The sequence below is a fragment of the Podarcis melisellensis genome (genome assembly GCF_964234715.1).
Source record: "Podarcis melisellensis genome assembly, chromosome: 18".
Classification (NCBI taxonomy): Eukaryota; Metazoa; Chordata; class Lepidosauria; order Squamata; family Lacertidae; genus Podarcis; species Podarcis melisellensis.
The window spans coordinates 7,564,181-7,588,561 of NC_138536.1; the positions used below are offsets into that span (position 1 = coordinate 7,564,181).

General features: G+C 48.7%; 1 protein-coding gene across 1 annotated transcript in view; it reads right to left on the reverse strand.

Annotated features, from left to right (window-relative positions):
• Window positions 1-207: 207 nt before the first annotated feature.
• The window catches only part of MAP2K2 (mitogen-activated protein kinase kinase 2), a 41,281-nt gene continuing 17,107 nt past the window's right edge, over window positions 208-24,381 (reverse strand). The window contains exons 4-11 of the mRNA XM_081895742.1: window positions 22,249-22,326; window positions 20,039-20,090; window positions 19,021-19,145; window positions 16,512-16,725; window positions 11,097-11,161; window positions 7,686-7,747; window positions 4,578-4,623; window positions 208-429 (exon numbers count right to left, since the gene is read on the reverse strand). Coding sequence (XP_081751868.1) covers window positions 319-429; window positions 4,578-4,623; window positions 7,686-7,747; window positions 11,097-11,161; window positions 16,512-16,725; window positions 19,021-19,145; window positions 20,039-20,090; window positions 22,249-22,326 — 753 coding nt within the window. The 3' untranslated portion in view covers window positions 208-318. The remainder of the gene's footprint in view (window positions 430-4,577; window positions 4,624-7,685; window positions 7,748-11,096; window positions 11,162-16,511; window positions 16,726-19,020; window positions 19,146-20,038; window positions 20,091-22,248; window positions 22,327-24,381) is intronic.

Consider the following 24,381-nt stretch of genomic DNA (forward strand, 5'->3'; position numbering starts at 1 on the left):
CTGCTGTACACAACCCGCCCCCTCCCCAATCCCTTGCCCAGAGTCAGAAGCTCTGAAGAGATCCACGCTCGGCTGCGGGGAGAGGGATGGAGCCGAACGACGAAACAGGAAGAGGGTGAAGCAAGCCCGCTTTCTGCTCTTGCTGTCTGGGTGACCGGGCAGCTTCTGAACTGCAGCTGTTCCGGAGCCAAAAATAAAAAATCGCGGAGGGGAGGCAGGTTCTTTTCTTCTGCTGAAGGGTGGCGGACGACAGCAGACAAGCAAGATGCACGAGAGGAGGAGGAGGAGAAGAGGGGAAGAAGGCGGCTTGCTTGGCGGTCACATGGCGGTGCGGGTGGGAGTGCTGGGCTGGTTCAACCGCAGCGTCTTACACAGCCAGCCGGCGAAATCCACCTCTTCCACTTCGGAGCGCTTGATAAAGGCGTGATTCTGGAAAAGGAGGGGGGAAAGGAGGCATGAACATCGAAACATACACTTGGAAACCTCCCCGCAAAGCTCTGCCTACGTTAGAAGGCATAGTATGTGTCAGGGAACTGCCATCAGAGCAAGAAACGGAGGCAGGGCTACCCAGCGATGCCGGAGAGGGGATGAGCGGGGGGGGGGGGGAGGAAGGATTTCAGCGTAACACCCATAGAGAAGAGAGGGAGATGGAGGAATTGGTGACAGGGCTCCAAGACCCTTCCCCCGAAACTAGTGGAGAGAGCGCCCTGCCTTCCCCTTACTTGCGCAGACGCGTTCCGCGCAGGGAACATCGGAGGAGACTCGGGGTCAAACAGCTTTTATGCTGGAAGAGGTTCAAGAGACGCCCACTCTCGGATTCTGCAAGTGACTAACAGGTCACGGAGGGCGAGCTCTGACCCTAAGCATGGTTGGGCAAGCAAAATAACCGAACTGAAGTAAGGTTACGCACAAGTAACCCCTCACAACCATTACAGCATATTTTCAGATTTTATTATTATTATTATTATTCCCTCTAGGGTGGCAACATGAGAACGGGCCTTTTCAGTGAATGCTCTCCCTGGGGAGGCTTGCGCGGCACCATAATTACACAGAGGCCCGGAAAAATAACATTTCCTTTCTGCCAAGCCTTGGGCTCCTAGCTATCTGCGTTTTGCTTGGGTAGATGGGTGGGTGGGACGTTTCAATCACATCTTTTTAAAAAAACAAACCGGGATCGTCTTTTTAGATGTTTCTTTTGTTCCAGTTTCGGTGTTCATCTATTGTTAGGTTGTGTTACCCCATGGTTTAAAAATTTTTTTAAAAGGCAACTGATGAATTTAAGTACCGTATTTTTTGCTCTGTAAGACGCACCAGACCACAAGACACACCTAGTTTTGGGAAGAGGAAAACAAGAAAAAAAATATTCTGAATCCCAGAAGCCAGGACAGCAAGAGGGATCGCTGCGCAGTGATCCTGCTGGCTGTCCTGGCTTATGGGATTGCCGCGCACAACCTCTCCCGGGCAGTGGGAGCCTTCATCCCCCAAGAGCCGCGCTCCCTTTAAAGAGTGCGCGGAGTGTGTGTGTGTGGCTCTTGGGGGCTTTTCCCTGAGGAGGGAGAAGAGCAGCCCTTCTCCCTTTAAAGAGTGCGCTGAGCAAAGCCTCCCGCCTGCATTCGCTCCGTAAGACGCACACACATTTCCCCTTACTTTTTAGGAGGGGGAAAAGTGTGTCTTATAGAGCGAAAAATACAGTAATCCTATCGTAATGAAAGTTATTTATTTATTTAAAATGGCACTGTTTTAGCATCCTGACGTTTGCCACCCTGGGCTCCTTCGGGAGGAAACGCCCAGGGCAGAGATTTCATGAACAAATAAATAAATATGGGCAGACGTTCATGCATACCCAGGTCTTCCCCAAATCAGCTAGGGAAGCTTCTAGCCCTCAAGGTCTTTCTGGCGGCCCTTGGCAACATTTGACACACCTGCCCCCTTGGGTAAACAAGGTCCTGGGCTTTAGGAATGAGGGCTCCGACAGAGTCCCAGTCCTCCTGCCTCCTTCCTGAAGCCTTGCACCTTGCTTAGCCAACTTTGGGAAGCCACTGGGGATGGCGGTCAAATTTTGGCCTCGCTCCCCGCACGACAAGGCGCTGTGCAAACTACGGACTCCGGTGTCAAGGTACTCTTGCTGCTCACTTGGTGTGGAAAGTTGGGCTAGACTCACGCCAGTTAGAAGCGAAACGCAAGGCTTGCAGTCACAACAAGCCTGCACAAACGCTGCCATCGAAACACTCCTAGCATGGCCTGCAGAGGGAGCCAAGCAGCCAGGGACCCGGCTCCGTAAGACAGAGGAAGAACTTGCGGCTCTCAGATACTGTTGGGACTCCCAACACATTCCAGCAGGCCTTTACCAGGCCTTTGGTTGATCTGATTTACATCCTATGCCCTTTCAAAATGAGGGTTTTCTTGGAGGGGGGGGGGGCTACCAGGTTGTTGTTTTTATTTTTATTAGGTATTTTGTGGTTTTATATCTTGATTTTATTCTGTGAACTGCCCTGGGACCCTCAGGTAAAGGGTGGTATATAAATTCAATCAATCAATCAATCAATCAATCCGGATTGCACATGACCAACCCAAGAGGAACAGGAGCCACAAGACATTTTAAAGGTGCAATAAGGACACCTGGAAGGACCCGACCCCCACTCCACCCCCCCCAGTCTCAAAACATAAAAAGGGCTCTGTAACAGATGTAGTTGTTCAGGTGTGGGCAAATCACAAGCCTACAGGTAGGGGAAAGCTCATGGGTATTTGCACTACGGGCTTTTGTGTTGCTGTTTTTTTGTTTGTTTTTTAAATAATATTTATTCAAAGTTTAAAGTTACAAAAAAGAAAAAAAGAAAAACAAAACACAAAAAAGAACACAACAATAACAGAAAAAGAAAAAAAAAGGTATAAAAATACATTCACTTAAAACAGAAAAAGAACAGATTAAACCTTTACAAATTTTCTTCCTTTACTTGTTTCCTTGACCTCCTCATACCTCCCAATTTTGTATTCTAGTTCCAATCGCTTTTTCCAGCATTTAAGTAATTTAATTTAATATATTATAATTTAACGTCCTCTCTTTCGTCAATTTCGTCAACTCATTTTTATTTAATCCTTTATATCATATCTACCAAAACTACCTAATTTTCTTTTCCCAACATCTTTCTAACAGTCCTTAATTTTACAATATTTTTGAAGATATACTTTAAATTTTTTCCAATCTTCTTCCACCGACTCTTCCCCTTGGTTAGGCTTCTGTGTTGCTGTTTTTTTGGAGGGGAGGGGGTAAAGTAAACAATAAGGGGAAGTCAGGCTGATCTGCTGGCATGAAACCTGCCCCCCAGCTCAGAACTGGGGTCCAACGAATGCACAGGGGATCAGAACCACCTGAGCACACTGTCCCCCGTGGGACGATGTCACAGCACTGAAGCAAGAATGACCTAGCGCAGGGCTAGGGGACAATTCCGCCCCCCCCGGCTGCTGCTGCTGGACTCCACTTCCCATCAGCCATACCCCGAAGAGCAGCTTGAGGGTGATGGGAGTTGTAGTCCTGGAAAAGTTGGGAGGGCCTAAGGTTCCCCAGTCCCGCTGCTCTAGCGCCTTTCACAGACAACTGAGGAATCTGGTACGGATTAAGGAATTCAACATCCCCCGGGAACAGCTCCCAAGGATGCAAAGGCGAACTTGCGGCATCTCGAGGTGTGCGTCTAAATATTGCAAGGCGCGAAGCAACCTGGGTTTCCATTTCATGCCTTGAGTTTCTAGGCCAGATGGATATGAAGATAAAGCTTCAGAGCTTGTGGAGCGGTGCCTGGGTGACGTTTGAGAGCAGCGTTTGGGGGGGGGGGACCTTAGGACTTGCAGATGTTGCTGAACTACAACTCCCATCATCCTCAGCCATGCCCCCTGGGGCTGATGGGAGCAACATCTGGGGGGCCAAAGATTCCCCACACCTGTTCTGGAGGCTGGAGGAATGGAGATGAATCTTCCATCCATCCATGCCCAGCCATTTGCTATTCTGCCCTGAACAGAAATACCGTATTTTTCGCTCTATAAGACGTACCAGACCACAAGACGCACCTAGTTTTTGGAGGAGGAAAACAAGAAGAAAAAAAAGTCAGAATCTCAGAAGCCAGAACAGCAAGAGGGATCGCTGCGCAGTGAAAGCAGCAATCCCTCTTGCTGTTCTGGCTTCTGGGATAGCTGCGCAGCCTGCATTTGCTCCATAAGACACACACACACACATTTCCCCTTACTTTTTAGGAGGGGAAAAGTGAGTCTTATGGAGCAAAAAATACGGTATATGAAAAGGGGGAATAATCACATGCAAAATGCTTAACTGATTCCAATTGAAGAACTTTGCGTTTACTGGGAGCAGGACTGAGATTTTGAATTCATTTTGACGCAATGGGTATAGCAGGGCCGGCCCAAGACATTTTGGCACCTGAGGCAGGGTGATGTAGCTGCTGGTGAAGCGTTCCATGGAGGCCAGGTTTGCTGCCCCTGCGGATCCTGCCACCCGAGGCGGTCGCACCACCTTGCCTCAGGGGTGGGCCGGCCCTGACCGTACATATATGGAATCCTTATCGACTTACCATCAGCTTCTTCAAATCTGCCCGTTCAGCAGGGTTTTTAATTAAGCTGTGTGGGATAAGGAGGGGGAAAAAATCAATTTCTTTTTAAAAAAGGCAAAGTTTGCCTTTGCAAGGCCACACTCTTTAGGTTATCAGCAGTGCCATACTTTGGGTGGGTCCAGAGACAACAGCCTTGTACAGTTCCATTGGCTGAACTAACTCACCCCCACCCTCAAAATATATATAAGCATACACGGGTGCAGAATTCAGCAGCTAGACTGCAAATGGGGACAGCCAGCCGACAGCACTTTGGCTATTGTTATTATTAGATTTATTACCTGTCCTTTACTCAGGGTGGGTCACAACCATGTAAAAAAACAGCTTTATAAACAGTTTAGGGGTCTTCACTTATTAAAACGCTCTGGCACGCTCTGAATCCCAGCTGTTGTTGGGAGAGTGTCTCCCTACATCAGTTGGGCCCCAACTGTGTGTATTTCCCTTCTTGAGTCCCACCACTGGCAGCTGCATGATGCGGCAATGACACAGGATCAGGCCTTCTCTGTAAATGCCACCCCAGCTGTGGGATGCTTTGCTCCCGGAAGCCAAGGAACAGCAAAATTACAAACCGCTCGGGACAATGCTGCACCTCCAAATTCAGTGGCTTTTCTGCGCTATTTGTGGAATCGGGGCATACGCACAGTACGCCTTGGCCAAAAACCACGCTGAGACCGGCAGAGGCCAGAATGCCAGCAGTGGCTGCCCATGTGCAACCAGACCGGGTTCAAGACTCATGTACTGATACACAAGGCCCTGAATAACTTGGGTCTGGGATACCTCAAGGACTGCCTGAGCCGCTTACATCCCAGGTTGATCCGGGGAGCACTGCATGTTGCTGCACCCTGTTCCTGTGTTACAGAGGCCCAACTGGCTCCGGCCAGAATGTGGGCATTGAGCAGGGGTCGGCAACCTAAGGCCCATGGGCCACAAGCGGCCCGTGGGGGTCATTTAACTGGCCATGCACACACCCCGCTCCCATGCTAAACCAGTGTGGAGCAGAGCGGGGACTGCCTTCCGCGATGCTGGCCGGCTTCCCATTGGCTGGAGGAAACTCCTGCAGCCAATGGGAAGCTGCGCACGCCTCCTCCACACCGGAAGGAGCGGCAGAAGGAAATAGCGTTTGCGCTGAGTGCGCGCGCACTCCAGCCCACCACGGTGTCTGTGGGACTGTGGACCAGCCACAAAAACTTTGCTGCCCCCTGCCGTGGGACCCTTTTCTATGCAAGAGGCTTGGCAGGCCAACTTGCGATGGATTCCTTTTGCGTAGATGGAACTGTTGAAATGTTTTGAGCCACTACGTCTTTTGATGGCAAACCTAATGACGTTTTAGATTTCGTTGTGTGCACTTTGGCCTTCTTACATGGAATGAACCGGCTGCATAAAACTTTACAAATAAATAACACTCTGTGAAGCCAGAGGAACAAAGCAGGACTTGCTGGTCTGAATATACCCAATAATACCCAGTCTTCTCCAGTACGTTTCCGAGCACAATTCAAAGTGTTGGTGCTGACCTTTAAAGCCCTAAACGGCCTTGGTCCAGTATATCTGAAGGAGCGTCTCCTCCCCCATCGTTCAGCCCGGACACTGAGGTCCAGCTCCGAGGGCCTTCTGGCGCTTCCCTCACTGCGAGAGGCCAAGTTACAGGAAACCAGGCAGAGGGCCTTCTCGGTAGTGGCGCCCACCCTGTGGAACGCCCTCCCATCAGATGTCAAAGCAATAAACATCTACCTGACATTCAGAAGACATCTGAAGGCAGCCCTGCTCAGGGAAGTTTTTAATATGTGACCTTTTGTGTGTATCTTTCATCTTTGTTGGAAGCCGCCCAGAGTGGCTGGGGAAACCCAGCCAGATGGGCGGGGTACAAATAATATATTATTATTATTATTATTATTATTATTATTATTATTATTATTATTATTATTCTCTGACCAAGTATTACTGAATTACTGATGCCCATCGCCCTGAGCAGATGGGGGCAGGAGAGCCCAACATAGTCTAGAGCAGGGGTCAGCAAGCTTAGGGAGGGGGCAGTTCACCGCAGCACAAACCTCCTGGTGGGTCGGGGTGTGTGTGTGCGCGCCCACATGCGCCCACGGCAGAGGAGGCTTCTCTTCCCCTCCTCTCCCCCAGCCCCTCCCGTCCCCCTGCCTACCTAGGGTGCTGCCAAGAGGCAGAGGCTGGCACAGGAGCTGAGCTTGCCGACAGCCTCTGCCGCTCGCAAAGGTAGGTACAGGAGCTGTGCTTAGTAGAGCAGAGGCATGGGTGGCTGCGGCGGCACAAGCGGTGGTGACAAACAGCTTGCTCCAACGAGGGGCTGCTGAAAATGCGCTCAGCCAGCTCAGCCCAGATCCCTCCCTCCTCTCGGCCACGTGCAGCAACCGATCACCCATTGGCCAGGGCTTCAAACCTTAGCAGGCAATTGGCTGGTGATTTGCTGCACCAGGAGGAGGGAGGAGGTTCTGCCGAGGGAGAGGGGGGGAAATGTGGGGGGGGGATGGCGCCCTTAGGTTGCCGACCTCTGGTCTAGAGGACACCCCAGTCATGAAGGCTCTATCCTACACCCCCCCAAAAGTACCTGGAAATAAGCTTCTCTGAGTTAAGCAGGGCTTACTCCTGCATTTAGTGGTACCTCGCAAGACGAAATTAATTCGTTCTGCGAGTTTTTCCGTCTTGCGAATTTTCCGTCTTGCGAAGCACGGATGTACCCTGGGTATTAATGGTTTTAAGAAAAAGGAAACAAACTCGCAAGAGGTTTTCATCTTGCAAAGCAAGCCCATAGGGAAATTCGTCTTGCGAAGCAACTCAAAAAACGAAAAACTCTTTCGTCTTGCGAGTTTTTCATCTTACGAGGCATTCGTCTTGCGAGGTACCACTGTACATGGATAGAATTGCAACAAGTTGTTGCGTAAAACTGTAACGGGAAGAAAATACCCTTAGTAGAGGCTGGTTGTCGCTCCCCGAATAGCCTGGGGAACTGCGGCATTTGAGGCCGTGTACATTTGGAAGAGAAGACACTTCCCCTCTCAGCCCACCGGGTTTGAACGCCCCATACCGATGAAAGGAAAAGCTTACCATTTATTTACAAACTCCTGGAACTCTGGAGTGAAAACCCCGATTGGCAGCTTTGGGGGTGGCTGGAGATAAGAGGGGAGGAAAAGAAACACAGATGTTAAGACACGTCGGAAGCCAGGAAAAGTAGGCGCCGCTGAGAAGAGCAGCCGGGGTGATGGGAGACAATGAATGGGGCAGGAATAAAAGATGGGCAGGGGTTGGAATAAAGAGGCACCATGGGTCAAATCATTATCAGCCATGGGCTGGCATGCCAAATCTCTCCCCTACTCCCCCACCTGAATATTCCAGAGCGTCTTGGAGAACCACTTAATTTATTTTGCCCATTTAGCGACTGTAGTGTGCTGCGTGCTGGATGCTAAAGCTTATAAATAATAAAATTATTATTATTATTATTGGATGCGGGTGGCATTGCTCTTGGGCTTGCAGATCAGAAAGTTGGCGGTTCAAATCCTGTCAGGGAACTGCCATTGGAGCCAGAGGCGGAGGGAAGGCTCCAGAGGGATGCCGGAGAGGGTCCCAGTAGGGAGAGAGGCAGCCCACCTGCTGGGGAAGGAAATCAGCGTAACACCAGGGGTGAAGGGGGGCAGATGGGGGAATCGGAGAGAAGGCTCCAGGACTCTTCACCGGAGACCAGTGGGGAGAGCACGAGTACTCCGCTGCCCACACCCTCCCTGCGCAGAAGACTTCCGCGCAGGGAGAGTAGGAGGAGACTTGGCGTCAAAGAACTTCTTTGCTGGAAGAAGTTCAAGAAACGCCCACTGACGGATTCTGCCAGCGACTGAGACAGCCACGAAGTGAAAGGCTGTCCAGACAGAAAGGGTTCAACCAGGTAACCTAGCCAGGAGTGGCGGCAACTTACACACGAGCAACCCCTAGAACCATTACAAATCCTCACGACGGGGTGAGCTCCCGTTGCTCTGTCCCTGCTCCTGCCAACCTAGCAGTTCGAAAGCACGCCAAAAAGTTCAAGTAGATGAATAGGTACCACTCCGGCGGAAAGGTAAACAGCGTTTCCATGCGCTGCTCTGGTTTCGCCAGAAGCGGCTTAGTCATGCTGGCCACATGACCCGGAAAAACTGTCTGCAGACAAACGCCAGCTCCCTCGGCCAATAAAGCAAGATGAGCACCGCAACCCCAGAGTCGTCTGGACTGAACTGTCAGGGGTCCTTTACTTTTACCTATTATTATTATTATTATTAAACCCAGGAGTGGCCCAGGACTGATGCGAAAGCAGCAATCCCTGACCGGAGAACACGAACACCCCGAGAATCTTGACTTCTGCTTCAAAAAGGAAAAAGCGCCTGGTCTTCACAGATTGCAAAGATGAGCCAGAAAATGTAGGAGGTAGAGCTCAGCTCTGCAGGGGCTGCGATGCCCAGTACTGTCTGTTCTGCAGACTGTCTCCGAAGTCCATCTGCTCTTTCCCTAGTCCACAAAGTCTTACATAACACCACATGTCTCTTCGAGATCCCAAGTACCATATTTTTTGCTCCACAAGACACACTTTTTTCCTCTTAAAAAGTAAGGGGAAATGTCTGTGCTGGAGCGAATGTGTGGTCCCTGGAGCCAAATTGCCGGAGTGCAGCACGCTCCTAGGCTGCGCTTTGGGGGCGGGGGTGGAGCCACACTGCTCTGCTAGCTGCCTCCCCTTTACCCTCAAGGCCTGTGAGCAGCGGCCAGGCTGAGCGCTGATGCCCCGCGCTCCTGGGCTGCTCTATGGGATCAGAAGAGAGATAAGAGACACTAGAGGAGGCTGCCTGGGAGGGGGGAGGTAAAAGCCCATGCAGTTACAAAGCACGGATCCACATGGATCCTCGGGATTTTTGCATTGGGTCACCCCAAATTCACCATCAGATCACATGTCTGCGGCCACAGCATGCACCACAAAAATCATACATGCACTGTTTCATTCAGAATATTTTTTTTCTTGTTTTCCTCCTCTAAAAACTAGGTGCGTCTTATGGGGCGAAAACTACGGTGACTCCTGCATTTCAGCAACTTATGCCCTTGTGAATTGTGGATTCTCCCTGTGGTGCACAACGTGAACCTGGGTTCCGTAGGCTGACCCTGCTCTCTATCCCCATGCTGCAGAGATGAGGAACCTTTCGGGCTCGATGGGCCAGCCTTCTCAGGTCAGAGTGGGCAGGTAGGCAGGGCTGAAAATAGGTTGGCTTACTCTATAAGACGCACTTTTCCCCTCCTAAAAAGTATGGGGAAATGTGTGTGTGCGTCTTATGGAGCGAATGCAGACTGTGCGGCTATCCCAGAAGCCAGAACAGCAAGAGGCTATCCCAGAAGCCAGATCCCTCTTGCTGTTCTGGCTTCTGGGATTCAGAATATTCTTTTTCTTGTTTTCCTCCTCCAAAAACTAGGTGCATCTTATGGTCTGGTGCGTCTTATAGAGCGAAAAATACGGTAATCTGCAGCATTCACATCCTGGTTGCGGTGCTTCTTTGTAAATTTTAAAGGAAAAGGAAGGGGAGGGAGGGTTAGGAAGGCATATAAGCACACATGGGGAACTTGTGGCCCTTCAAGCATTGATGCCTACGGCTCCCTTGATCTCCGGGGCATTGGCCTTGGTGGCTGGGCCCGATAGAAGCTGGAATCCAATGTCCCCATGGGGGCCACAGGGCCCCCCCACCCACGCACACACAGCTGGGAGCAAGCAATATGATTTAGGCAGCAGTTCACACAGCTTGCTAAAGGTACAGGATCCCAAACACCTCAATTTTCGCCAGCCTCCCTAGACAGGCATGTGGGTTTACTTGCTCGAGAAGCCAGGTTTCATACCAGGCCCTGGATTCTGTGAGGGCGGAGATCCGAAAACGGGGATTTTCTGCCGCTGCCCCGTTCTATGGAATGGCTTTCCCTCTGCCACACGTCAAAGTGGCAACCGCCAGCTGCTTCAGGCGTCTTGTGCAGACTTACCTTTTCGCACAGGCTTTTCCCCGACCTATAAGGCTGGACTCTGCTTTTGAGTCCTCAGAACTTCAGCTTTGTTTTTATGTGTTCTGATACTGCTGTTCCATCCGTTTTGCACTGCACCTTTTAAAAAACTGGTATATTGCCTGTTCATGGCTTAAGAGAGCTTTGAAATATTAAGCTCTGTGTGTTTGTGTACTGTTTCTGTCCCCCCACCCCACCCCTTTTAAAACTATGCAGGGAAAGAACCCACAAAAACTAACATAGAATCATAGAGTTGGAAGAGACCACAAGGGCCATCGAGTCCAACCCCCTGCCAAGCAGGAAACACCATCAGAGCACTCCTGACATATGGTTGTCAAGCCTCTGCTTCAAGACCTCCAAAGAAGGAGACTCCACCACACTCCTTGGCAGCAAATTCCACTGTCCAACAGCTCTTACTGTCAGGAAGTTCTTCCTAATGTAACAGAGCCTCTTCAAGCCACCAACCTCATTAACTATGTAGTCCAGCAATTCGAAGATAGCCATCGCAGGTCGACTGTCCATCCCGTGGCCTGCATGAACAAAAAGGAACCAAGAGAGTGGAGTCAGAGCAAGCACTGGACATTGGCTGTGTGACCACCTGGCCCCAACTAAGCTGCTAGGTTTTATTCAGAGCCGACCCACTAAAAAGAACGAACATGACTTACGTTTATGCCCATTATCGTATTTTTCGCTCCATAAGAAGCACCTGACTATAAGACGCACCTAGTTTTTGGAGGAGGAAAGGGGGAAAGCCCTGTTTTTCGGGGGATCTACTCACAGTTGTGCAGCTTCTTTTGCAAAGGGTAAAAGCCCCGTTTTTTGGAGGATCAGCTCAAAGTTGTTGAGCTTACTTTGCAAAGGGGGGGGGGGGAATCCTGTTTTTATGGGGTTCAACTCACAGTTCTGCAACTTCTTTAGGAAAGGAAAGGGAGCCGTTTCTACAGTTTCCAGACAGATAATCTAATCAGCCAGTCATATGTCGCTGGGGAAACAAACAGCCTCCGTCTGCAGAACATTCAACAATGGAGGCCTGGGAAAGGGGGCGGGACCGGAAAGGGAGCCAGCAATCAACCACACATTTGCTCCATAAGACGCACAGACATGTCCCCTTACTTTTTAGGAGGAAAAAAGTGTGTCTTATGGAGCGAAAAATACGGTAATTTCAACAGGTCTGTTTGGAGTAAAACTTGGCTGAACACCACCCAACGGTGGTGCTTATGTGCAATGTATGGACATTAACCATACAACCTTCTCCTGGGGACAGTGCACTTGGGAAAGCCGTGCTACTTAACAGCTCCCCGTCACAACGCACACAAGGCTTTCGCTACCTGGCTGGATGAGGTTTAGTAAGAGAGACGGTGTGTACTGGGGAATGTGGCATAAGAAAATTGGGAGAACGTTACATGGATACGTAAGGGTGAGGTAGACCAGGCTAGCACAATTCGCAACTCACCAAGAGAGACTCATTTACAATATAATAAAATCATTTTTACAACATTCTTCAGCCTGAGCCGGAGTTCCCAAAGCAGTTTAGCTCAAAGTCAAGTTTGATGGGATTTAACCATCCGGTGAGGGACATGGGTGGCGCTGTGGTCTAAACCACTGAGTCTAGGGTGGGTGGGTGGGGAGGACTGCTTGCCCCCCTCGCAATGTGATAGGAACTTGGTTTTTTAAAAAATAGTCCGGCCCTCTACAAGGCCTGAGGGACAGTGGACCAGCCCCGTGCGAAAAGGTCTGCTGGCCCCTGTTTTAGACTAATCTACCTACCCATGGGGACGGGGGTGGCGCTGTGGGTTAAACCACAGAGCCTAGGACTTGTCGATCAGAAGGTCGGCGGTTCGAATCCCTGCGACGGGGTGAGCTCCCGTTGCTCAATCCCTGCTCCTGCCCACCTAGCAGTTCGAAAGCACGTCAAAGTGCAAGTAGATAAATAGGTACCACTCCGGTGGGAAGGTAAACGGCGTTTTCGTGCGCTGCTCTGGTTCACCAGAAGCGGCTTAGTCCTGCTGGCCACATGACCCGGAAGCTGTACGCCAGCTCCCTCGGCCAATAAAACGAGATGAGCACCGCAACTCCAGAGTCGGCCACGACTGGACCTATAGTCAGGGGCCCCTTTACCTTTACCTACCCGTGTGCCATCTGAAACCAAAGAGGCATATTGGTTGTCAGATATGATTCCCCACCCACCCAGCTCTCCTCTCCTACCCCATGACGGTGTGGAATATGAGGGTTGCATCGAATGCTGCAGTTCTGGAACAGCGGTCTTCTGCAACTGAACTTCCCCCTCCTCTCCCCTGAAGGAGGGGGGGAGTGCCACCTGACACCCTCAATATATTTTCTGAAGGGCGAGGGGACCCTCCAGAGCAGATCTGGGGGCTGCACAGGGGAAAGAGGAGAAGGAGGTGGAGTCGCACTGCAGAAGTGGAACTACAGCGGTACCTCGGGTTAAGAACTTAATTCGTTCTGGAGGTCCATTGTTAACCTGAAACTGTTCTTAACCTGTAGCACCACATTAGCTAATGGGGCCTCCTGCTGCCGCCGCTGTGCAATTTCTGTTCTCATCCCGAAGCAAAGTTCTTAACCCGAGGTACTATTTCTGGGTTAGCAGAGTCTGTAACCTGAAGTGTCTGTAACCTGAGGTACCACGGTACAAGGCTTTGTCTAATTGGAGGTGGCCCTAGTCTCTCTCTCTCAAACACACCCTTTGGGAGGACATCTTACAAACGATGCACTGCTCAGGAGCCTTAAAATACTACCTTGACAGGGATATAAGATGCCCCCAGTGCTGGCAGGGAAAAGGCCAAGAGGAAACAGGAGAGAGGTCTGTAGAAGAATGTGGCATATAAATAAGCCAATTCATAATGATTATGCAGATGCATTATATTGCATGGGTCTGTCTCAATTGGAAGCATACCCAAACCAAGCTCTCTCCTGGCTAATCAAGCAAAGTACATTTACACTTAAAGAGCTGCCTAATTGGCAACTTTGCACAACCATTAAGGAAAGGAAATTTTCGAAGGGACTCTAGCCAGTGGTTAAGATCTGTACACGAAGGCCCGCAAGATTCCCTCCGGCACAGGTAACTGTGGTCGGCTTTTGAGTATTAAATCACTCTTGATCTTTTAAATCTGAATTTACTGACGCAAGCTGTACACATTATACCTTTTCTATGATTTGTGGTTGCTATAATATTTGTGTGCAACGTCCGTTTGGGGAGCGGAGCGGACTATTAAAAAAAGCCCTCAAGACATGTTTAAATTAGACCTATTGCTTCTATTCATGGCTACTCAGAACTGATTCACTCAGTTTTAATGGACATGGCTAATTTAGGTCCATTAATTTCAAGAGATCGACTCTGAGTAGGAGTTAGCTGGATACAACCCCCTATGCTTGAGGACAGGGTGTTCCTATTACCAGATATTAGGGGCGAATAGGGCAAGCTACCTCTACCATTAATACATTTATATTTTGGCTGTCTTTCAAGGATCTCATTCTTCCTCCACTTTTACGTAGGTTAGGATAAAAGATAGTGATGGGCCAAATGTCACCCAGTGACCTTTATGGCTGATTGGAGGTTTATTGCTCTCCAGATGTTGCTACAACTTCCATGGGTGGAAGCATGACCAGGGTGGGAATAGCAATATAGATTACTGCAATGCGTTATACGTAGGAGGGCAACCAAAATGGTCAAAGGCCTGGAAACGATGCCTTATGAGGAACGGCTAAGGGAGCTGGGCATGTTTAGCCTGGAGAAGAGGAGGTTCAGGGGTGATATGATAGCCATGTTCAAATATATAAAAGGATGTCACATAGAGGAGGGAGAAAGGTTGTTTTCTGCTGCTCCAGACAAGTGGACACGGAGCAATGGATCCAAACTACAAGAAAGAAGATTCCACCTCAACATTAGGAAGAACTTCCTGACAGTAAGAGCTGTTTGACAGTGGAATTTGCTGCCAAGGAGTGTGGTGGAGTCTCCTTCTTTGGAGGTCTTTAAGCAGAGGCTTGACAGCCATATGTCAGGAGTGCTCTGATGGTGTTTCCTGCTTGGCAGGGGGTTGGACTCGATGGCCCTTGGGGTCTCTTCCAACTCTCTGATTCTACGTAGGGCTGCCTCTGAAGCTGGTTCAGAAACTTCAGCTGGTGCAGAATTCAGCGGCCAGGTTGCTCACCGGAGAAAGGCAGTTTGAGCATCTTACACCGATCCTGGTCCGACTGCACTGGCTACCAGTTAGTTTCCAGGTCCAATTCAAAGTCCTGGTTTTGACCTATAAAACCTGAAATGGCTCAGGACCGCAATACCTCAAGGACCGCCTCTTTCCATATGAACCTACCCGGACCCTGAGACCACCTTCTGAGGCCTTCCTTCATGTGCCTCCTCCTCGAGAGGTCCAGAGGGTGGCAACACGAGAACGGTGCCTTCTCTGCAGTGGCTCCTCGTCTGTGGAATGCTCTCCCCAGGGAAGTTTGCCTGGTGCCTTCATTAGATGCCTTTAGGCACCAGGCAAAAAGATGCCTTTTTAACCAGGCCCTTGGTTGATCCGATTTACATCCTATGCCCCTTTAAAATGTGTTTTTTGGGAGGGGGTGCTATTTGGTTGTTGTTTTTATTAGGTATTTTGTGGTTTAATATCTTGATTTATTCTGCAAAGCGCCTTGAGACCCCTGGGTATAGGGCGGTATATAAATCCAGTAAATACCGTAATTTTTGCTCCATAAGACTCACTTTTTGCCTCCTAAAAAGTAAGGGGAAATGTGTGTGCGTCTTATGGAGCGAATGCAGGCTGTGCAGCTATCCCAGAAGCCAGAACAGCAAGAGGGATTGCTGCTTTCGCTGCGCAGCGATCCCTCTTGCTGTTCTGGCTTCTGAGATTCAGAATATTTTTTTTCTTGTTTTCCTCCTCCAAAAACTAGGTGCGTCTTGTGGTCTGGTGCGTCTTATAGAGCGAAAAATACGGGTAATAATAATATAGCAACACTGGGGAGGGGCAGGTGCTCTCCACACCTGCTCTAACCAACACACTGAACTGCCTCAAGACCTCTTGCGAGCATTCACAGAGGTTGTCGGGAGGCCGCTGTCAGGGCTCCTTCATCTGGTCCAATTTAACTTGGCAATGCTAACCTAGAGCAATCAGACCCAGTTTGGCTCTTGCACCCTGAACCGCCTTTGGGAAACAAGTCTCAGTGACTAAAACTTAGAATCATAGAATCATAGAGTTGGAAGAGACCCCAAGGGCCATCGAGTCCAACCCCCTGCCAAGCAGGAAACACCATCAGAGCACTCCTGACATATGGTTGTCAAGCCTCTGCTTCAAGACCTCCAAAGAAGGAGACTCCACCACACTCCTTGGCAGCAAATTCCACTGTCAAACAGCTCTTACTGTCAGGAAGTTCTTCCTAATGTTGAGGTGGAATCTTCTTTCTTGTAGTTTGGAACCATTGCTCCGTGTCCGCTTCTCTGGAGCAGCAGAAAACAACCTTTCTCCCTCCTCTATGTGACATCCTTTTATATATTTGAACATGGCTATCATATCACCCCTGAACCTCCTCTTCTCCAGGCTAAACATGCCCAGCTCCCTTAGCCGTTCCTCATAAGGCATCGTTTCCAGGCCTTTGACCATTTTGGTTGCCCTCCTCTGGACACGTTCCAGTTTCTCAGTGTCCTTCTTGAACTGTGGTGCCCAGAACTGGACACAGTACTCCAGGTGAGGTCTGACCAGAGCAGAATACAGTGGCACTATTACTTCCCTTGATCTAGATGCTATACTCCTATTGATGCAGCCCAGAATTGCATTGGCTTTTTTAGCTGCCGCGTCACACTGTTGGCTCATGACCGTCAACAACACCTCTCCCTCCCACCCCTTGTCCTCATACAATGCCTACCGCTAACAGGGCGTCCTGGGGGCCTGGGCCGTGGTGAGATGCTGTGGGATTCCCCTTCTGCCCCATCGAACACGGGGCGGCCGAATATCGCTTCCAGTTCCTTGGCATCTGGCGGAGGGATGGGATACCTTCCAATCGACAGCTCCACCAGAGAGAGGCCCATGCTCCAGATATCAGACTGGACCGAATAGTGAGTACCTTGTAAGCGCTCAGGCTGCAAGCGGTCAAAACAAGAGAGGTGGGTTAGTTCGGGTTTGAACAACAACCAACCTGAAGCCTGACTTGAAATGGTACTTTGCAGCCTGTTGCCTGGTCTGGATGAAGGAGTGGGCGACCTTGAGAAATAAAGAGAATTTTGGAATCAAGGCGGCCCTGGGCTTTCAGAATTGCCATGCCTGTAAAAAGGTAGAAGAGCTCACCAGTCAAATAAGGAACCCATCATCATAGACAGACCTCCTTTCTTCTTTTTCCTTTGCGGAAGCAAATATTAAGAATGGGAACTGCACTACAATCTGGGATCAGCACGTTTAATTTCACCCAAGGGGTCAGTGAAGAATCTCTTACTTTGCATCGTCCATCACTAACGTTGGAGGTACTATGTGTATTCCGCAGCAGCACGCTGTTTCTGCTTATTGCAAGGTAACCAGTGGCAAGTGTTCTTAAATATGACTCTCGTCTCCCCACCAATACAATATGCCCGCATCCTAAGCGTATTTTAACTTGCGTGATTCTAACGACATGTGGGCAAGGTGGGGTGCACCTGCGGGATCTTGTGGGAAGTTGGATTATCCTGTGGGATCTCGCGAGAGCACCCCCAGCAGTAACAGAGATGGCATGCCTAGCGCAGGAAGCAAAGCCAGGAGCTTAAAACCTGTTTTTGTACAGTGGTGCCTCGCAAGACGAAATTAATTCGTTCCGTGAGTTGCTTTGTCTTGCAATTTTTTTGTCTTGCGGAGCCCGGATTCCCTGGGTATTAACGGCTTTAAGAAAAAGGAAGCAAACCCGCAAGAGACGTTTTCGTCTTGCGAAGCAAGCCCATAGGGGAAATCGTCTTGCGAAGCAACTCAAAAAATGAAAAACCCTTTCGTCTTGCGAGTTTTTCGTCTAGCGAGGCATTCGTCTTGCGAGGTACCACTGTAATGCCAAGCAGCTCTGGGGCTGCCAAAGATTCTCTCTCTCTCCTCCCCATCATCATCTGCTTTATAGAAGATAAGCTGGCTAGCCATGGGGTGGCTCCAATTATGGTAACACAATTTTGGGTTTACACGATTTTCGTGCATATACATTACCCTTGAAACCGAACCCCTGTGGGTCAACTGTCTATCCAATCCACACTTTGTTGTTGTTTCACCACCACTGTTTTAGTACCATCGTATTCATTCCGAATGAACTTACCCGCCATTTATTAGACAGCCTTGAGCTGACAAACTTCGATCATCTCCACCTACAGCAAACTATAAACACCACGGGGCTTCCGCAGAACTTTCTCAATTCTCAAAAAGTCCTTATAAAAATAAAATCCATAGCCAGGGAATCCACAGCCCATTTGGATCGGGGAAAAAAGCTTAAAAACATACTAGAGTTTGGATTTTTTTTTGGAGAGGGGCATTTTTTGATTTAACCCCCCCCCCATTAGTTGTACTTTACAGTCATCAAACTTTATTAGCCCATACCAAAGACTTCATACGTTGAGTATATAATTTAATAAAGTGATACCCAAGTGTGGCGTTTGCCTCCTAGGATGGGTCATACGGAAAGGGTTAAAATAGGTGTGATGTGATTGGCCAGGGAGAATGCAAGAGGGGAATGAAAGTTAGAGTGGGAGGTTTTGAAAGTCAGTTGAGTTGAGGATTGGGGAGTTGAGAGTTGAGTTGGTTGAGGTTTGGGAGTTGAAGAAGGAAGAGGGAGGAATAGGCAGTGGGTTGGTGGAGTTGTATTGGAGAGAGAGAGAGAGGAATTGTTAGGTGGAGTCAGATAGATCAGTTTGGAGTTGTTAGGAACTAAGAATAAGAAACTGAGAAGAGAAAAATTAACTGAAACCATAAGCTTGTTCCTGCATTTAAAAATAAACATGATTATTTGCTTATGTTAACAACTGACTGGACTCCGTGTGTCCCCGTGAGATACGGGGTGGTGGCAGCGGAAAAAGCAATCGCAGTGGCGGCACAGGGTCAAATGTCTGGGGGCCCTGTGTGTGTGATCGCCACACCGAGAATGAAAATGTACCCAGTATCTGCAGCATGGTATTAACAGTTGTAAGACAACACATCAGGGATGGGGCAGCAGTGGCCATCCAGATGTTTTCAGACTGCGATGCCTATTATCCCTATCCACTGGGCTGGGCTGGACTAGGGCTGATGGGAGCCCAATGCCACTCGGTGGGGGCTGCCGGTTCTCCAAGCCCCCAACTGGGCGCTGCTCAAACGTATCACCTTAGGAGTCACCCACTTCCGATGCAAAACACACACACACACAAAGGTAGCACAACAAACATAGCAAAGGGACCTACAGACATATAGGAGCGAGTGCCCACGAAGGAATTCGCCATGGAGTCGATGAGCTGGCCGCTGACTCCAAAATCACAGAGCTTAATCTCTCCCCGGGAATTCACCAAGATGTTAGAAGGCTTCACATCTGAGAATAGATTTTTGAGAGAAAAGACTGAGAGGAGGGGAAATGTCAGAGTGTGTGCAATTCAAGCAATGGGGGGCCCTTAGTGAAGGTTCTACATACCCTTAAAGCATTCAGCTTTCTGTTTTGAATGAAAATGAATGAATGAATGCAGTTTCCTAGCCATCATGGCTATTCAACAATTTTCTTCAACCTGGGGTTCTCCATATGTTGTCAGACTACTCTACCATCATCTCTGTCCACTGGGAAAGTTAGCTAGGGTTGATGGAAGTTGGAGTCTGATAACACCTGGAGGGCAGTAGCACATCTAGGAAGGCTGTGTCTGATTGAATTTTGGAAGCACTGAAGTCCTGCAAAGCAACCAGGGCCTTTTCAAAGATAAACGCCCAACAACTCAGCATGGAAAGTGGCAGGAGTGGGAGAGAGGCCTTTGAGAGATGCTGCCAATCAGTATGACCTCCTGGCAACTGTAACCTCAACCCAACACTCATGGTAGTACTGGTGTTGTTTGAATCACACATATGGCTGGAGCAAAACAGCTTAGCATCCACCCTTCCCAAACTCGCTCCCAGGACTCAGTTGAGGCCCTGTTATTCCTGATGTCCAAATGAATGTGGAATTCAGTTACCCTCCTGTCTGTTAATCGTAGAGAGCAAGTGGGATGTAACCAAGGAATCCTTGGCATGTTCTGGCACGACGGCGCTTGCTTCGTTGTTCCAAGCCCGACTCAAGCCGAAATGGAGATCCAGAAACAGTGGTTTGCAAAGTCAATGCCTCAAAGCACAGTAAGTGTTGAAACCAAGTCTACGTATGTCCACTGAGCTTGTGGAATCTGGGTTTCCCTTGGCACAAAAGACCCTCGCAGAGCTTTCCCTGTGTTCCAGCTGCTCACTCACCTCTGTGCATGATCTGGTGCTTCTCTCGTAAGTAAGCCAATCCTCGCAGAACCTGGTGATGGGGCGGGGGAGAGGAGAAGAGAGGAGAAGGGGAAAAGGTCAGGGCACCATGAGGATTTGGAAAGCTGAAGGCTTTGCAGGGTGGAAATCAGGCTCTTCTGGATCAAGGAAGACAAAGGCTGCCAAGTTTTGGCCAATGCAACGGATTGCAAAAGAGGAAGGGAGGCCGTACCACCATTTCCTCCTCCGTGGGCTGACTGGTTTCCTCTCACCATACTGGCTGGTCCAGAAATAACCAGATCCAATTATGTTCAGGTCCCCACTCCAAAATTTCGAGTGGGGCTTGAGGGGGCAGACGTATTTGATGCTCTTGCTCCTTCCCCATTCCTCCCCTCTCAATTTCATTCTGTTTGGGCCAGAACCTTTCATGGGAACTTACCGTATTTTTTGCTCTATAAGACTCACTTTTCCCCTCCTAAAAAGTAAGGGGAAATGTGTGTGCGTCTTATGGAGCGAATGCAGGCTGCACAGCTATCACAGAAGCCAGAACAGCAAGAGGGATTGCTGCTTTCACTGCGCAGAGATCCTTCTTGCTGTTCTGGCCTCTGAGATTCAGAATGTTTTTTTTCTTGTTTTCCTCCTCCAAAAACTAGGTGCGTCTTGTGGTCTGGTGCGTCTTATAGAGCAAAAAATACGGTGCGTTTCTCTGAGCCCCCATTGTAGATCTATGCTTGGGTCTTGCTACCTCAACAGTTGCCCTGCTTTTTCATCCATCATTGCCCATTTTTTGTTCTCCTTTGACTATAACCTGCATTTGGTCGCCTAATACACATGATAGACTGACACTCAGAATAGACCCATTGAAATTAATGGAGCCAAATTAGTCATGTCCATCAAATGGGCCTAACCTTGACATTTGATAAAGGCAATTTCCACCCCTCCATTTGGGGAAGTTCTCTTCCATGTTAAAGGAGGGAGCCCTTAAAACCATCACAAGAGTTTTAAGGTAAGGAAGAGCAGCCGACAAACTCGATGAACCTTTGTTCCTGAAAAGTGGTTAATAATTATTGTTAAAATAATTCATGCAACGCCTTTCATTTAGAGAAGAAGTACGAAGGCAACTGGTTATTTTTTAGACACCCCGTAAGCAAGGGGGGAAAAGAATTGTTATCCTTCTCTACTTCCTCAGAATTGAGCTGCTAATACAGTTGTACCTTGGTTTTTGAACGGCTTAGTTCTCGAACATTTTGGCTCCTGAACGGGTGGTGCTGTTCCGGTTTGCGAACAATTTTGGGAAGCCGAACGTCCAACGTGGCTTCCGATTGGCTGCAGGAGCTTCCTGCAGCCAATCAGAAGCCGCACTTTGGTTTCCAAACGTTTTGGAAGTCAAACAGACTACCAGAACAGATTCTGTTTGACTTCCAAGGTACGACTGTATTTCCCCATTTTACCCACTAATGTGGGGAGAGAGAGTGCTCCTAAGGCGGGGAACTTCAAACCCAGGGGCCAGGCACAGCCCTCAGAACTCTCTCTGTTTTGCACCCTTGTGTTTTTGCCTTGCTGGAATGTGCCCTTGAACTCTAAAAATACTTCCCTTGCTATTGGCTCTGCCCACCACTGGCAACTGGCCCTCAGAAGAGAATGTTGATTTCTTTTTTTTATATATAAAATTTTTATTAAGGTTTTTACATTACAAAAAAAAGAAAGAATACAAAATAAAAATTGTTAAAAACAATCAATCTTTCCATCACATCATTTTTCATTTACTTGTTTCTCGGACCTCCTCATACCTCCCTTTTTTGTATTCCAAATCAAATTATTAATTCAACAATTTCTTTCCCTCTTTACGCTACCCAAATCTTATTTTTAAATTATTACAATCTTAAATTTTTACTTGTATAAACCCATTTTTTCATACTCTTTTAACCTATTACAGCTAGAAACCACTTAGTTCCGATCCAACATTATTCTAAAATTCATTAATTTTGCAATGTTTCTGTAAATAGTCTTTAAATTTCTTCCAGTCTTTTTCACTGACTCTTCTCCCTGATCTCGGATCCTGCCGGTCATTTCCGCCAGAGAATGTTGATTTCTGTGGCCAGTCTACCGGGAAACAAATCCATTTCCAAGCATTCTATTGAACCAAGCTGAGCCTATTTTCTTTAAGCAAGCTTTTCTTTTTTTAAAGAGGAAGGCAGCAGCATACTCACCGCTATGCTGACTTTCCCCAAGATATCCTCAGGAATTCTCTTGGCTTCTTTCAAAACCTGATCTAGGGATCCTCCATCCTAAACTCAGAGGAAAAGAGACCAGCTGACACAAAGTAAGATATTAGCCACAACCACAGTTCACACCCCGCACAACCCAGGCATTCCTGTATGGAGGCAGAGTGCTAACCCATCTCTTTCCCAGACACAGGCATGGTGCAAAGGTACAGGGTGTACGTACTCCGCAGCCGCAACCAAATTTTACTGCCAATTGAAACTTCTCTTCTCAAGCATTTTAATACCTCGAATCAGTAATATCATTTTTGGCTTCCTCAGGAAGGGGGGGGGGGGGCTTCTGACACCTTTTTTCGTGCAGTGACAAGGGAAAGGACATTTTCAATTGTGACTCCCTACTTGCCACATTTGTTGGCATCTTTTCAACAACAGGGAAAAGCTGACCTTGCTTCCCAGGCTGAGCCGAGTTAGTTCTGCAATTAAAGGTAAAGGTAAAGGGACCCCTGACCATTAGGTCCAGTCGTGACCGACTCTGGGGTTGCGGCGCTCATCTCGCTTTATTGGCCGAGGGAGCCGGTGTACAGCTTCCAGGTCATGTGGCCAGCAGGACTAAGCCGCTTCTGGCGAACCAGAGCAGCGCACGGAAACGCCGTTTACCTTCCCGCCGGAGCAGTACCTATTTATCTACTTGCACTCTGATGTGCTTTCGAACTGCTAGGCTGGCAGGTGCAGGGACCGAGCAACCGGAGCTCACCCCGTCATGGGGATTTGAACCGCCGACCTTCTGATCAGCAAGTCCACAGCACCACCCGCGTCCCTGCTTTAGTTTTAGCATGCCCCTAAAACTTCCTGTGGTTGTTAAGGGGGGTTGTTTTTGCATCTCTCTCTCTCTCTCTCTCTCTCTCTCTCTGTATATGTGTGTGTGTGTGTGTGTATTCCATGAATTGTTGGTGTTCTGTATGAATCTGTTTGCTATTTTATACTAAATGCTGTTGCTGCTATTGCTGCTAATACCATTGCTACTAATAACAGTTGCCCATTGTGGCTCAGGCAGCATATTATTTCTGTGTCACTTAAATTTGGCAAAATGCAGAATTCACAGCATACCAATGACCACCAAACAAGTCACCAAATGGCAGCAGCTGCCGTAAACTATGTAAAAGGAACCAATGCAATAGGGAGATGACCCCCCCCCCTCGCTGCCAGATCCTGCGCTAGATCTGCACTTGCCTTACGGTTGACACCACTGGTCAACATCTCTCAAGGTCCACTGCAAGAACTTTATTTGTAAAGGCTCTGACCTCACCTTCAGGATAGGCAAGTGGCTGGCAGGAACAAGGGTGCTGCTTTTTTCTGCTGTGGCATTTCCGAGTACAGAATATCCACCCTAAGCATATTTGCCTGGCACGCGAGTTACCTCATTACAAGCCAAATAAAACTGCTTCTCTGTTTCTCTCTCTTTCTCTTATACGATATCTTTATTGTCATTGTCCCATACAGAACAATGAAATTGAAAAACTACATAAAATATTCAAAAACCCCTAAAAACTCTGAAATCCATTTTAAAATACGCTATGCTATGCTATGCTATGCTATGCTATACTATACTATACTATACTATACTATACTATACTATACTGGTAAAGGTACCCCTGCCCGTACGGGCCAGTCGTGTCCGACTCTAGGGTTGTGCGCTCATCTCACTCTAGAGGCCAGGAGCCGGCGCCGTCCGCAGACACTTCCGGGTCACATGGCCAGAGTGACATCGCTGCTCTGGCGAGTCTGCACCAGCGCAGCACACGGAAACGCCGTTTGCCTTCCCGCTATAAAGCGGTACCTATTTATCTACTTGCACTTTAGGGTGCTTTCGAACTGCTAGGTGGGCAGGAGCTGGGACCGAAAGACGGGAGCTCGCCCCGCCGCGGGGATTCGAACCGCCGACCATACGATCGGCAAGTCCTAGGCACTGTGGTTTTACCCACAGCGCCACCCGCGTCCCTTCAACTATACTATAAAACCACCTAAAAAATCTGAAACCCCATTTTAAAATACACTATACTATGGAGACCCCTTATGCTGCGTTTAGAACCAGAATTGCAATTTGCGTAGAAACTGTTTCTC